The sequence below is a fragment of the Arachis ipaensis genome, chromosome B3 (assembly GCF_059453495.1).
Source record: "Arachis ipaensis isolate K30076 ecotype BB chromosome B3, ASM5945349v1, whole genome shotgun sequence".
Classification (NCBI taxonomy): domain Eukaryota; kingdom Viridiplantae; phylum Streptophyta; class Magnoliopsida; order Fabales; family Fabaceae; genus Arachis; species Arachis ipaensis.
Genome location: NC_142438.1, coordinates 28,821,537 through 28,837,859, shown reverse-complemented (window position 1 = coordinate 28,837,859; position 16,323 = coordinate 28,821,537). Strand labels below are relative to the sequence as shown.

The following is a 16,323-nucleotide window of genomic DNA, read 5'->3' as shown; positions in this document are numbered from 1 at the left end:
TTACATGCAAACTGCAAAGCACACTTTTCCTCTCCTTTCCAAGCAGGTCATTCTAAAAATTTCGTGCTTTACATAAAATTAAATTTGTCCGTAAGTTACCAGCTACACAATAATATTTTATTGAAAAATTGATTGTACATAGAACATTAGAGTTTCGCTTTTGTACAGTGATACATCTGATAATTTTTCTAACCTATATTCAACTCTCACTTCTCTTATTCACTAAAATATTTTATACTTTATTCAAATTTAACATATAACATGTTTGGATCCAAATTTTATTTTGAAACTCTGCCACTAGTAACGATTTGTCATGCACTTGTTTTAAATTAAAAGTAATAGTTGTGGAAAAGATTGTACATAATTATAAAAGTGTAATTGAACTAAATGCTTCTTTTGTTTTTCTTATTATTTATGCAAAAAATTTTATCAAAATTTTACACTTAATTTACCTCTTTTTTGAGTATTTATGCAATTATGCATATCGACTAACAAGAAATAAGAAAAAAATAGTATAAAAAAACAAAAAAAAAAGAAAAAATAAGAGGAGAAGAAAGAAGAAGAAAAAGAACATGAGAGAAAAACGAAGAAAAGAAAAGAAAAGGAATAAATTTTATAAAAAAAATGTTAGTCTTAATAATATGAAAAAAGGAAGAGATTGAGAAAGAAAAGTAGGAGAAATAAAAAGAGAAAAAAAATTGTTTAATAAATAGATAAGAAAAAAATAATTGTTTCGATAATTACTTGAAACTAGATTGTTTGAGTCTGAACGTGAGGTCAAGGTTCTTTGTGAGCAGCGTTTGACTTTTGTTGGTGTTGAGGTGCCGCCGTCCGAGTTCCTTGTGAGAAGGTGGGAGTGGTACTTGTAAGGGACTCCGATGTTTAAGTTAGCAAGAGTTTAAGCAGTTTTTTTAGTAGATTGGATTCTGAATATACCTGAGAATATCAATGTATTTATAGTAGAATAGATAATCACTTTTTAGTGTAGTTTCACCTTTGATGGCAGATAACCACTTCCTTTTTTCTAGGGAAGTAGTTGAGATCTCCCTTCTAGATAAATAGGAGATAGCTTAGGAGTTAGTTACTTATTTAGGTAAGTAGAGTTGAACTGTTGTCATCGCGTCCAACTTCTATGAAGTCAGGTAGATATAGTGGAAGTATGATCTCTTACTTGGACCTTTATTTATTTTGGAGAGTGATTTCAGATTTTTTTTTTTGTTGTATTTTCTATTTTGTATAATATGTCTGAGAAGCATCTCTTACTAAGTTGAGTAAGCACTTAATGTGATGAGTTTAGATAATTGCATAGCTAAGTCAAGTTTATATTGAAACTTGTGTGTCCAGTGAAGACTAAATGTAAGTTGCATTGCATAAGGCAACTGAACCAACCATATATGACTGTGTCACTTTTTTTTCTCTCTGTTTTATTTCTATTTTTTTGTTTTTATGAGATAAAGCAAAATTATCTCCTGTATAATTTGCTGTGCAGATCAAACAGTAGCCAAGTTTAATATCTGATTTTAAAACCAACTTATTAAAAGTTAAAGAAATCATAAATTCAACCCTCTTTTTCTAAATCTTCCGAATCCTTTAGAAATATATATATTTTAAATTTGTTAAATATATAAAAATTTAATTCATTTACAGAATAAGTAAAATATGTAACCAAAAAAAATAATAAATATACTACAAATTAATTGTATTCATAAATAAAATATTTAAATTATTTATTTATAAAAAAAAAATCCCTCGTGCCATTCATTTTTTAATAATCACAAATCAAAAAGAAAGAAACTCCCTCTCTGGAAAACTCTACTCTCTTTCTCTGTAAACCAAAAATCAGGAAAAAGAAAAAATGCAGAAGCATAAAAATCCATTGGCACTGGATTCCGACCCACAATTGCCGCAAATTAAAATCCACCATCCGACCTCCCCCCGCCACCACCCCTCCTCCGCCGTATCCACCGCAACCCCAACACCAACCGCCGGCGCACGACGCAAAATTGGCGTAGCCGTGGACCTCTCCGACGAGAGCGCCTACGCCGTCCGCTGGGCTGTCCAGCAATATATCCGTCCCGGTGACGCCGTTATCCTCCTCCACGTCAGCCCCACTAACGTCCTGTTCGGTGCCGACTGGGGCTCCATCGACCTCGCCATCAACACTGACCCAGCTTTAGACGACGAAGGCATTACCACCACCGCTTCCATCAACGACAGTTCTGGCGGCGGCAGTGGCGACCACAACAAGCGCAAGCTCGAAGACGATTTCGATGCGTTCACGGCGACAAAGGCCGCCGATCTCGCTAAGCCTTTGCGTGAGGCACAAATCCCTTTCAAGATCCACATCGTGAAGGACCATGACATGAAGGAGCGCCTCTGCCTCGAGGTCGAGCGCCTCGGTCTCAGTGCCGTCATCATGGGAAGCCGCGGATTCGGTGCCGTGCGTCGCGGCAGCGATGGGCGCCTTGGCAGCGTTAGCGACTATTGCGTGCATCACTGCATTTGCCCCGTTGTTGTTGTCCGCTATCCCGAAGATAAGGACGGCGGCCTCGCGGCTGGTGCTAGAGCTGGGGATGCCGTGGTGGCAAAGCAGGGCGGCGACGGCAAGGCTGTGATCAAGCCTGTGACGGCGGTGCAGGATCATAAAAAAGGTTAGGGATTTGAAGATATTTTTTTTCTTTTTGTGACGGAAATGGAATTGATGTGATAGTTGATATATCGATTGTGCATTAATAAGTGTAATATCAATAGAACATGCAGATAAAATGCTAACTTGAGAACATAATGTTCTTCTTCTTCTTCTTGAGATAAAATGCTAACTTGAGATAATGTTCTTCTTCTTCTTATTATTGTTGTTGTTATTATTATTATTATGGTAACTTGGGTAGTTGTTTAAGAAACCTGGATATGGGAGACACTACAAGCAACTAAATGTAAATGTTAGGATCAAATGACATTGTGTCAATTTAAGCAAAAGCTTTTATAGGATATATATTTTATTAATCTAACCATTAAATTGTAACAACATATAGTGAAGATCATTTATACCAAATTTCACTGAATTCGAACATCAATACCCATGTAATTGAATAACTTGTTTTTGTATATTTTGAATAATTATATTACGTCAATTTTTAAGTATATAAAAGGTGTAGCAAACGATTTTGGATTGACAAGAAATTTTTTTAGAATGATGTATACAAAACATAAACTTCTAATCCGGTGGTTAGTTTTTAAAAAATTACTTGAAAAAAAAAGTTATTAAATGTTATAACATTTACTTGAAGCTACGCTAGTGTTATTTGATCCTTACCAAATTTGGGATATGTCTTATCTGATTGGGGAATAGCAAGATATTGTATATTAGGTGGTAGAATTTTGGTTGAATGACAGCGGAGATAAATCCCAACATTGAACACTGTGTCGCTAATTTTGTTTTAAAATATGATGAAAACTTGACAAGGGCTTCGCCCTAATGTATTGATTGGGCCACTTTAGGCATAGCTCCACTAATAATTGTGGTTGGGATCTATGGTACTATTGTCTATTGCCATTTTTCCGGTCCATCTCCCCTCCGACGTCATCTGATTTTGGTTTTTATCGTGTTAACTTGGTTACTTGGTATATGGTTGACTTAGATAGGCCATAGTAGGATGCTTTATGGGCAGATTTTTTTTATTTTGGCTTGAGGTTTACATTTTCTTATCCATGTTAGTAATGATAGGTCACCATTCACATTAGTTGAGGTTTACATGTTTTTTATCCATATTAGTAATGATAAGTCACCATTCACATTATTTAAAGAAGCAACCTAATCTTATGCTGAGTTGGATTGGATTTTGAAATTGCATCCAATCCGTGATAAGTCACTTTATGAATATGTTCATTTCTAAACCTTAGGATATGGTTTGCCATTTGAGTGATATGCAAGTGCATCCACTGGTTAAGCCAGGTTTCTATTAAATTTAAATCCTGGCATTCACAATTGAGATGCCTGGCAATTTTATTCCCTAAGGTTCGTGACATGCTTAACTCTTATGACTAGCCTTGAATATCCTTGCCTTCCATGGCTTCATTTGCATTCATTCTTTGTATTATGTTACACTAAAAGTGATATGAAATTATAAGCTATTAAGTTGCCAGGCTTCTTAAGGTTTCATTCATTTTTTATGCTTGATCAACCATTAATTGCTGCCATAATTTACACAGTAAATGTAATTTGGAGTCGAATTCAAAGTAAGAATTTTGTAATAATGTAGATTTTTCTATTTTTCTGGGGGAAGTCCTGATTATCAATTTAAGTTTGGTCACCTATTTTCTTTGACCTGTGATATTAACTATCAAAGACGGATGAAGTATATTATAGAGTTGTAGAAAATTGGGTGCATAGTTCCAATTCATCCTGTTGTTTTATTGTTTTTCCTGTTGGTTTTGTTATGGATATGCAATTTCCAATTTGCATATTAGGATTATAGATGAAAATTGTATACTAGATAGCATCTGACACTAGGAAAACATTAATTAACATCCTTGCTTACGTTGAATGTTTGATTCCTTGAATGACATTGAGCTAATTGAAGTTTCCTTTTCAAAATCTGTTTCCCCTCCAGCAATGCTCTATTTAATGATGATATGTGATTTTATTTTCGTAATCTCTGAGCTAATCAATCTGATTTATACATTACACGTTACTGTGTTTTAGACCTGAGCGTTACATCTTAAGCTGATATTGATTTTGCTGGCATTCTTGATGTTTGGTTTTCTACCTAATTTTTTTCTTGTTGCGGAATTAAAATTTGAGCTTCTAATTGTCGGTTGATTTGGAGCAGAGCATTAGCTGAAGCCAAGTTGTTGGCCAAGTCGTTGCTTCAATCTTTTCACTGCAAGTGTGCTCTTATGCCTTCCTTCGCCCCCTCTCTATCATCTGCAACTATAAAGAAAAAGAAAGAAGCACATATGTTTTCTTGATATCAGTGGTCAAATGGTATCCCCTTGTACCATGCTTCTTATTGGGGTCAACAATGCTTGTATATAAGTATATCAGATGTTACATTTTTTTATGCTGTTTAAAATTTTAAACTTTGTCATGAGATGCTTTCATTAATACATGTATCTTGATTTTTCTCCTGTGGTTTGGATTTTTTATTGGATTGCAGAATGTATTTGATCCGAAAGGGATTGGTGGTAATGGTTATAGAGTGCTCTCTTTCTCTTTCTGTCAGGTTGTACTTAGTGCATTTCCTGCATATGAACATTGAAAAGGATTATGGCTAGTTTTTGTATGGATTAATATGGTAGCGAAACCTTTTTTGTTCCCAAGTTGTATATACTATATACTCTTTTCACGTAGATACATAAGTTTCACTGAATGGTTTTTTGGGTTTACTGTTCGCATTCTATATGTGGAAGTTTATAGTTATACTATCATGATGAACGCTTTATAATTTACAGATTACTGTAGAGGTTTGATGATTTCTGCCTCTTAGTTGAACTATGAAACCCTTATTATTGATCACATAGAATGTAGTTAGTCACAGGATAAAAGTTGGGGTAAAGTTTCATTTAAGTAAATTTTAATTGTAATAAATACCCAAAAAATTTAAGTGTAATAACCCTTAGCATCTTGTTCTTCGTTGGAGGTGGGTTAGCTTGGCAAGTCACTGTATATTATTAGTATGGGAATGGGAACACAAAAGTGTAGTTGTAACTTGGAAGTTGGAATTAGTGCATAATATATAGATATAGATAATGTACTAAAATTTAATATTTAATATATAGTTATATAAAAATGTGAATATCGACTATAACATGAAAATAAAACCTATTTTAAGAGTATATTTCGTTCATAAAATAGAAAATGTTTTATTTCTTTTTTTTTTATTGTAACAGATTAAGAATATTTTTTATCCTTCAAGATCTTGGGTGAAAATCAAATTGTTTCTAAGGTTATTTTGTGTTAATCGTCCCTAACATTGAGTTTTGTATTAACTGAGATTGACAACATACATTTAGTTGAATCACTAAATTAGATTTTTGTTTTTATTTTATTTTATTTTTTTACTCTTTTTTTATTTTTCTTTTCTTTTTTTTTATTCTTTTTCTCTATTCTATACCGTACATTTTATTTTATTTTATTTTATTTTATTTTTTGTGTATGCAAGAGAATAGTGGAGTTACAGCATGGATACAATCCTAACATTCAATAGATGCATGTTTCAATAAATCTCCTCGCTCACAAAACAAGTGGAACAAATGTACCTTATTATGTTTGACTTATGTGGAGAAGCACATAAGAATGAAATATGTGAGGGATACAATCCTAACATTCAATAGATGCATGTTTCAATAAATCTCCTCGCTCACAAAACAAGTGGAACAAATGTACCTTATTATGTTTGACTTATGTGGAGAAGCACTTAAGAATGAAATATGTGAGTTATTTCAATCCATCACTGAGTAAGTAAACTACATGGGATGTTTCTCAAGTCTAGGAGATAATCTATTTTTTCTTAAATGGAGGAATCACCCTAATTTTAGTTGGGAGAATCAAGGACAATAATACTTCAACGTTTCATACCAATATCAAGTAAATCCATTGCAATTCCAGAATCTTCAGGAACCATCACCCCATAAGCTTGTTATAGAAAAACTATCTCAATCTACTCTTAAACTTGTTGTAGAGAGACTATCTCAATCAACTGCTGAGTTTGTTCAACAAATCCAAAACTTCATGCAAGAGACAAGAACAAACTTCAAAAATCAAGAAATCTCCTTCAAAAATTTAGAGATACAAGTGGAGCAGATTGCCAAGCAATTGGTAGGGAAGCCAACAAATTCCTTCTTGAGTGAAACAATGCCAATCCTATTGGAAAAATGTGAAGCAATTAATGTAAGGGGTACACACTACAAGAAAAATATTAAGCACCGTCAGATTTATCGTCGAATTTAGCGTTGGACGTTAGCAGCGAGATTTTTTTTGGATTTATTGGCGGTAATGTCGTCAAATTCGTAAGGTTTAGTAATTATCGGCAGATTTTGGGATCCGACGGTAAATTCACCTGTAATATTTGGAGGGAAACAAAAATAAAATGGCGCTTTCTTTACCATCGGATTTATCGGCAGATTTTTCCGACGGTAAAGCCAAGTAGTGAAACGATGCGTTTTGGTGACCCGCAAAGTTTTACCGTCGAACTTTTTCGACGGTAATTGGGACGTAAATTCAAAACGCAAACCCTCTTCCCCCTCATTCAGATTCACTCCCTCTCTCACTAAACCACCAAAACCACTATCTCCTTTTCTCTCCCTTCCCTCTCCCCAAAACCACCATCTGCCGCTGTTGACACCGCCACCACCACAGCCCCCTCTTCGTCATTGCCAGCCCACCCACCCCCGAGACCCCTTCGTTCTTCTTCTTCTCCCTCTTCTCTCCTTGTCACTTCACCGTTAACCTTTTCCATTCTCCGAACCGCCGGCCGCACCACAAAGCCACCACCGTCGCTCCCCAGCTTCGCCTCTCTGGTGTCTGCTTGTCACTGCCACCACCACCACCACTACCACCGCCATTGCCCAGCTTCTCCTCTTCGAATTGGTTTTGCCTTTGCAACAATAGATAACAGATTCAAATGCGAATATTAAAAATAGAAGCTTGTATGCTTAATGCTAATGCATGTTGAAATTCAATTAGATTATACTTTGTTTTGTTAATTGAAATCTCTATATTAGGTAAAATATTTTGTTGTAAATTGAAAAAATTGTCATGCTGTCTATTTTAACAGATCCAAAAATGATTGAGAAATTAAGTTATATTAAAGCATATGTTGCTTAATAAGGATACATAGTTGAAAAAAAAAAACTATTTTAACCTGTTCTTCTGTTTGATGAAAGTGGAAATGGGTGTTTATGTCTGGTTGTTTATATCCAACCGTTTTTCTTTTAATAGAGTATATCTACATGTATGTAAACTATATATTGAATGAAACGTTATCCTAATAGATTTTGCTAGTAGAGTAAAAAAATCTTTGTTTTCTATTGAATTATTTTTTCCTTTTTTTCTATGAAAACCTGGTTAGGTGATGTATATGATGAGTATAGAGACTACGCTTTTATATATGTTTGAAGATGGCTGAATTTGAATTTATGAATATGTTGAGGTTTTGTTGATTGTTGAATTAGTTTTTATTATTTTGATTTTGAATTTGAACTTTGAAATTCAACCTTGAAAAGTGTTTTGATTATTGAGTTAAATTGCTGAATATTATTGCTGGAGTTGTTTGACATTGTCTGAAAGATGTGCATTGACTATGTTCCTCCTGGTTTCGATAGATGTAGACATGATGACAAGAAGAGGTTTTGCGGATCAGGCCGCCGGTCGTGGTTGCAGCCGTGGATGGGGAAGAGGGAGGGTTTCTTCTGGTACCTCTGGAACTTCTGGATCCTCTCCCTCTACTCCGATCACCCTGGTCACGCCACAGGATGCAGGTTTGGTAGACCAGCCATTCATCATGGTCTCTAACCCCAACTACATGCTGCCATCCACGATGACAACGACGCCTCCTACTGCTTAGCAGCCTGCATCCACAACGATGCCAAGTTTAGCGACGGATTCCGCGGCCCCGGAGTCCAGCCACGACAATGAGGCAGCAACTGATGGAGCTCCACCACCTACCATCAAACAGTTGTGCATTTGACCTAATGGTGGCATGGGGTAAGTATCACGTTCAATGCTCATGTATTTTCTGTTTATTGTTTTCTAGTTTTATTGATTATGATTCCCGTTGTTGCTGAGATTTCCTAAAAGTTGATTCATGTTTAGTGGATTTAGGTTGATTTGGAATGTTTCTGGTTATTATCCTCTAGTTTTATTGATTATGATTCCTGTTGTTGCTGAGTTTTCTTGAAAATTGATTCCTATTTAGTGGATTTAGGTTGATTCTTATTTGTGGGTTGTTGTTAGATTTTTGTAAAAACCTGAACGCGCGTATTCAGGAGATGACGAATGTCATCAAGCTGATGTACGACCAGCCTTGGCCTTGCTACATGAAGATTTCCGCTGAGACCAGGCAATGCTGGTTTGAGAAATGGGTGGTAATTACTTTTATTATTTCTGTTTTAATTCTTTTTATCTAGTTTATATCCTCTATCTTGTCTAAATGAATATAAAGCTTCATTGTTGCAGCTGCACTTCATTTGAGATGTTGAGCACGACCTGGCCATCCAAAAGATATTCGACTATAGGATGGGTGCTCCAGCAGATGCTGGACGATGTTCGCCACGGCCGGGACCAACGGACGCGCTGGCTCCAACCGGAGGTAAATAAGGGATTGTTTGCTCATTAGGAGAACGATGTGGGGTTCAGGCATTGGCATCACACCAACCGAGCTAACAGTGCATCGGAGAGGTCATTAAAGAAGGGCCTGTTCACTCATTGGGGGTCGTTTTTTGCCAACAGCCTCCGCACCTCGACGTTGAGGCCGTCATCAGGCTCGACCACCAGTTGAGCCGTCCAGCCCGACGAAGGTGTGGATTTGAGGCTCTAGGTGCAGGAGCTCCAATGCAGCCTTCACCAATAGGCTCAAGAGCTTAACGACTATTGGGAGAGGTATCAAAAGATCCTCACCCGCGTGACATCTACAGATGAGCTCAGACTGGAGTTTAGAGAGTTGCTGGAGCAGATGCAGCATATGGAGGCTAAGATGGAGGTGTACCAGTCCCAGATGCGCGCCGCCAACATCAACCCTGCTGGTGGCAGCACCGCTGTTGATGGCAGCGGTAGCTGGTGGTAGACGGACATCGTCACCGCCTCCTGAACCTCCGACTCAGGACCACGGGACTGACGATGACGACGACAATGACTACCTGGATCTGTAGATATTAGGTTTTAATTTTATTGTTTCATACATTTATTTGGTGTACTTGACTTTTATTTAATTTGCACATTGTATTATTTATGAATTGATCACTAATTGTGTGAAAAAAAATTAAATTTAAAATTAAAATTGACCATTTATTTCAAATTTCAAAAAAAAATAAATAAAATGACATTACCTTCAGAATTACCGTTAGAATAATCTGACGATAACATGGTGCAAAATATGTTTTGGCCCCAACATTACCGTCGAAAAAATCCGACGGTAATCCTGAGCTGGTAATCCGTTCTAAAATCCAACGATAATTACCAGCGGAAGAAATAAAATCGACGATAAGCATTTAACGGCGAGGTTTATCTCATATAATTATTTCCGATGGTAAATCCGACGGTAAATTGATTACCGTCGGATATACTTGAAGAATTCAACGGTAAATTAAATCTAACGGTACTCAGCATTTTTCTTATAGTGACATACCCTAGTAAATCAGAGAGATGTATGAGAGTTGATTTAATTAACTCATTGATCCAAGAAGTTCTTGATAAAGGGCCCTTGTGAATTCTCCATAGCACTCAAGTTTTGAAGAAACAGAAGAGTCGAAAGATGAGTTGCTAATAGAGAAAACAATTTCAGATAACACCACGGAGAAAGAGGGATTGCTGCAAGTATTGAAGGAACGTAAGACTGTTATTGGATGGATAATCAGTGATCTGAAGGGAATAAGTCCAACAATGCGCCTGCACAAAATTTTACTGGAGGAAGATTCTAAACCTATGGTTCAAGCACAAAGAAGACTTAATCCAACAATAAAGAAAGTTATTCACAAAGAGGTAATAAAGTTGTGGGATGCAATCCAATCAGTGAGTATCTTTTTCTTCTCTTTTCTATAAAAGTCTTTTCTTTTAATTAATTAAAAAAAAAGAGAGAAAGAGAGATGGCACCTAACTTCAAAAATTGAAGTCTGGCACCTTCGAGGAGGCAAGGAAGTTAGCGCCCAGTGCCTAGTGCCCATGTATTAGTGGCACCCAAGAGTCAAAGTTTATGATTTATTCCCTCCAAGTGTCTCAAAATTCTTGTTCAAGATTACATGCATGCTTATTTTTATTTATATGATCATGCCCACTAGTATTTTGTTTGTCACTTCCCACTATTTTTCATCCTTCTTGTCCAAGAAAACACATGCCTCCTTATACCACTTAAAACATTTAAACTTAGAAATTTGACAAATATTAAGTTTGGTGTAGTGGTTAAAGGAAAAATAAGAGTTTAGAATGCAACAAGAATACAATATGAAGAAAGCCCAGGACAGTGATGGAGACTGAAAATGGTAACCTTATTCTTTTTGGTAGTTAGTCATGTGTCTTACTCTCTTATCTTTTTCTTTTGCATCATATTTTCTTTGTGTTTTTTATTTTCTTTTTTTGTGAATCTTAGTTGTTTAAAATTCTAGCTGCTTGTTTCTTTAGTAAATTGCTTATGTAAAAAGAGAATATTTGAATGAGAGCAACTGATAAAAAAAGATCAAAATAAAAGTGGTGGTTCTTAGAAGTGTGGTTACATATAGACTTAAGGTATCTGAATGCGGAAGAAGAAATAGAATTTTCAAAATAAAATTCTAGAGAAATATTATGAGAATTCAAAGTCCAGCCCCTTAAAGTAGTGGTACCATGAAAAAAAAGGGGAGATCGAAAAACAAATAATGATAAGACTCTGAGTACCAATGACTTGAACCCAATTATGTGTCGGTGGTGATTTTGTGTCAAGGAGAGTCTTGGGTATAAGTAAATTCAAGGGGTGCCTCATCACCCGATAACTTGAGTCGACTATCTCCAGATTATTGATTGAAAATCTATATTAAGAGTTGCCTTGAGACAAAGCATTTAGAGTCCATAGAGACTCTCGGCACCTATGTTTGGATGAATAGAAATATTTCCTAGTTATGTGTTTGTGGTGTTGATTGTGTCAAGGAGACGCTTGGTGATTAAATCCAAGAAGCGCTTTATCACCCGATAACATGAGCCAACTGGCTCGAGATTATTGATGAAAAACCTGTTAAGAGCTTCCTTGAGATAAAACACGTAGAGTCAAAGACTTCAAATATCTTTCCCCAGTTAAATTGTTAAATAACTGCTTCTAAGGTCATACAATTCAAAAAGAATTATCATAATATAATTTGGAATTGAGTTTTGAATATTCTGAATCCTTGAGTATGCAAGATTCATAAAGATAAGATAATCCCACATGTAGCTATGGAGATTGTCATAAACCCCATTTTCACTTTTATTTGGACTTAAATTTACGAACTCTTCAATTCTTCTCACTAAGATAAACTCTGTTTACTCTTTTTTTTTTTGCTTAAGGACAAACAAAGTTTTAAGTTTGGTGTTGTGATACCTAGACATTTTTAGCAGTTTTTATATATCTTTTTTAGTAGTTTTCTTAGGTTTAAATCAAAGTTCTTATATTTTTTATGAAGTTTTCATAGCTAATAAAATAGTTGAATTTGTTTTATTGTATATTCATAATTATTATTTAAAGAAATCAAGAGAAGAGAAGCAAACAAGGAAGTCTCCAGTTGAACTCTCAGAAAAATGGGCGCCAGAACGCCTAGAATTCAACTCCTAGGCACCCAACTTCACTCCTAGCGCCCAAACTTCAAGGCTAGCATCCCTACTTCAAGCCCAACCGCCAAACTTCAAGCCCAGTGCCTTTGATGGTATCTCAAGGGCGGTGCCTAGCTTGGAAGATTCATGCCTAGCGCCCATGCATTTTTGCACCTCCAGGGAGTCTAAAGTGAACCTGACGCCCAACGCAAGTTCCGGACCCCGACTTCAAGTGAATTTTCACTTCGAGTGGCTCAAAAGTGCATTCAAGTCAAGCGCCAATCACCCAAGCCCAGTGCCAAGTCCAATGTCCATCCCAGGGAGCTTTCAATTCAACCAAAGATTCAAGATTTAAATGATTAGTTAACATTAACTTCTTCTAAAAAGATGAGATTTGGTTGTTAGGATCTAGTTTTAGATTATTTGAATTGTCGCTTGCATTTATCTTATCCTTCAAAAGATAAGATTAGATTATAAATAAGTGAACACATGGTTCACAGAGATCATCGAGGATCTTCGAATCCCAAGACCGAACTAGATCCATCCAGCACCTCATTAGTTTTAGGTTTTTTTTTCTATCATGAGTAATTAAACCTCGTCTGCTAAAGGTTATGAGCTCTATTTGATTTTATGGATTAGTAATACAAGTGTTTTCTTTATTTTAATTCATAATTTTTTACTTTTTCAAGATTGAGTCTCGTTCTTCATCTTTAATGGTTAGAAATATTTGGAAATATTCTAATTTTGTCTTGGATTCTGTTGTTATTTTGAGAAATTTAATATCGGAATTAGCTTGAAACTCTTTCTCATGATTTTCAACTTGACTAGGAATAGTATTTTGAAAGTTGTGTGGCTTTAAATTAAAACCGTGCTTAACCTCTTCTTTTAATTAGTTGACCAAGAAATTGATAATTAATTAAATTAAGAGAAATTAGATTGCCTAGAAATTGAAATTTGATTATAAATAATTTGTCATGGAAAGATTTTTACATGAGTCAAAGTAGGAAAACACAAGTACTGCTTTTTCTAAGAATTAAACACTTCTGAAGCCTTTAACATCCCATTCTTTGATTACTTCTCCAAAGTTTATAAGCTATCTCTCATTCACAATCAACAACCTTATTTACTATTCTTTTTTTCTACTACTTTAAGATTCATAATCTTCTTGCCAAGGTTTGATCGATCTAATTAAAGATTTAATTAGACGTTGCTTGATTCAATCCGTTAATCCTCGCGAGAACGATATCTACTGACTGTAGTATTACTTAGAGTGATTTGATACACTTGCCAATATCCGAACGTATCAATTTTGTATCATCAACCTTTCTAGTATTTATTTTCCAAAGACATGATATATCCCTGATTGTCCTCTAGCTTCTTCAACAAAAATACCATCAAAATCTATCCTATCTCTGATAGCACTGCATTTATCCCTACTTATGTGGGTTTACAAAAGAATCACAAAATGAGCATTATATTCTCTTTTCAAATCTCTAATGATAGTAGAGAAAGCCTTTATCCTGGCACCACAACAATTCCATGAGATAATATTCATTGATAACAAAAATAGCAATGGAGTCTTCATGAACCAAAATCAAACTAAGAATGACATGAGGCATTTGCCCCTACCTCCACCGGCGGCTGTATCTGGGCCATCTAATTCTCCATACTCTAGTCATTGGTGTTGTTCCTATTGGTGAGGCCTCCCAATTCTAGTGGTTTCTTTAGCGAACCCCATCTTTCCATGCCACTACCACTTTGCTCGGCGGTGGATCAGCTATGCTCAGAGGAGTCCACAACGAACTAGGTGCCAAAGGGTCCCTGTACATAGCATTCATTCTCCTTGAAGCTTAAAAGACCTCCCATTGTTGCATCACCGCTCCTCTCATACTCTCCATCGTTTCTTGCTCCATTTCCTTCAAGTGCAATTTCTTAGAGAGAACTAACATTTTATGTGAGTTTGCTGGAGAAGCTTCTCATGAGCCAAAATTGATATGCTCATATTATTGGCAGGTGCATTAAATCACATCAAGTAATATCACAGTGAGTGGATATCGTTCTCACGAGGATTAACAGATTGAAGCAAGCAATGTCTAATTGAATTTCTATTTAGATCAATCAAACCTTGGCAAGAGGAATTCAGATCGTAAAGTGGAAGAAAGAACAGTGAAAAGAGAATTGATTTTGGTTTGATTATTGGGCGAAAGAAGACTTAAAGAATTATGAAAAAATCAAGAATAGGGAATGTTAAAGGCTACGATGATAATAAATTCTTAGAAAAAGCCACGAGTGTTTTCCTACTTTGACTCATGCAAAAATATTTTCACAGCAAATCATTTATAATCAAATTCCAATTTCTTGGCAATTTAATTTTTCTTAACTTAACTAATCGTCAATTTCTTGGTCAATTAATTAAGAGAAGAAGTGAAGAACAGTTTCAATTTAAAGGCACACAATTTTTAAAATATTATTCCTAGTCAAGTTAAAAATCATGAGAAAGAGTTCAGAGCTAATTTTAATATTAAATTTCTCAAAGTAATAATAGAATCTAAGACAGAATTAGAATATTGTTCAATACTTCTAACCATTAAAGATAAAGAACGAAACTCAATCTTGAAAAAGTAGAAAAGTATGAATCAAAATAAAGAAAATACTTGCATTACTAATCTATAAAAATAAAACAGAACTTCTGTAAATCCCGCGTAATTAATGAAAAATTAGCCAATAAATTAATTATTATTCAAAGAAATTAGGAAGTTAAATTTTATTAATCTAGAGAGGTAAAAATATTAAAAATACGAAATTTGACACTAATTTTAAATGTTTTGACCCAAAAACGAACGGACCAAACTGATTGTACTAGAACCAAATCAGGCCCATGGCCCAACATATAAGACACCAAAGCAAGCCCTCTTCCTTCTTCATTCCATGGATGCACACTGAAGAGAAGAGAAAAACTCAAAGAACCCCATACCCTTGTCTCAAAAATTTAAATCCTTCTAACTTTCTATCCGGAGCTCCGATCGTCGCACTGTTTGTGACCACTGTGTCGAGCTCTACAAATCTATCCGAACAAAGTGCTAAGAACTTTGCTATTTCTCACCCAGCCTTTTTTCCCCAATTTTGAAAATTTTTGGGGTTTTGGTATTGAGGATTTGTGTTTTGGTGATGTTAGGTGTGAATTAGCTTTGAGAATTTGTTGGGTCTCATTCCAAACGTCCGTTTGTAAGGTGAAGAACCTCTAACCCTTGTAAAATTGTCAAAATGGCAAATCCTATTGTTAGTTATGGTGATGTTGTGTGCAATTAGATTAAATTATGTGAATTGGAACCAAATTGATGGAGTTGGAGGCTTGAATTGAGTATTGGGCGCTGAAAATCCATTTAGTAGAGGCTTGGAGCTTGTGAATTGTGAATATTTGAGGTGCTCTGAGCTTAGAGAGGAATCAGTCAAGGTATGGTTTTGGTTTCTCGTAGATAATGTATAATGTAATGTGAAAACGTAGGCTAGTTGACCATAGGATTGGTTGAATTATATAAACTTGTTAAGGTTTAGTAATTTTGGTGATAATCTTGAGTTTATTTATGAGAATGTGTTGTTTAATGATGATTGTGATGATGATAGATTGATATATGAGAATATAGTTGTTGTTTATTTGGTTGAGGAAATTGTTGAATGTATATATGGGATTGTTGAATAATTGAAGAAAAATTGGGTGTTGGTACGAGGTGAGGTGGTTAGAAGGTATGTGTGTATATTTTAGAGAGTTTTGGTGTTGTTTTGGTTATAGAAATTTTCTTTAAATATTAAGGATTTGGAAAGAGTAGAGGTTTTGGTATTTTTGGTAAAACTTG

The 16,323-nt window shown here is 35.4% G+C and overlaps 1 protein-coding gene across 1 annotated transcript; it reads left to right on the top strand.

The window, feature by feature from the left end:
• Positions 1–1,753: 1,753 nt before the first annotated feature.
• LOC107632803 (universal stress protein PHOS32) lies at positions 1,754–5,216 on the top strand. The gene is made up of 2 exons (XM_016336455.3): positions 1,754–2,651; positions 4,830–5,216. Exons 1-2 carry the CDS (start codon positions 1,856–1,858, stop codon positions 4,835–4,837), a joined length of 804 nt encoding a protein of 267 aa, XP_016191941.2. The 5' UTR covers positions 1,754–1,855; the 3' UTR covers positions 4,838–5,216.
• Positions 5,217–16,323: the final 11,107 nt, after the last annotated feature.

Coding starts and splice junctions, on each gene's coding strand:
- LOC107632803 (XM_016336455.3), top strand. CDS start 1,856: ATGCAGAAGCATAAAAATCCATTGGCACTGGATTCCGACCCACAATTG.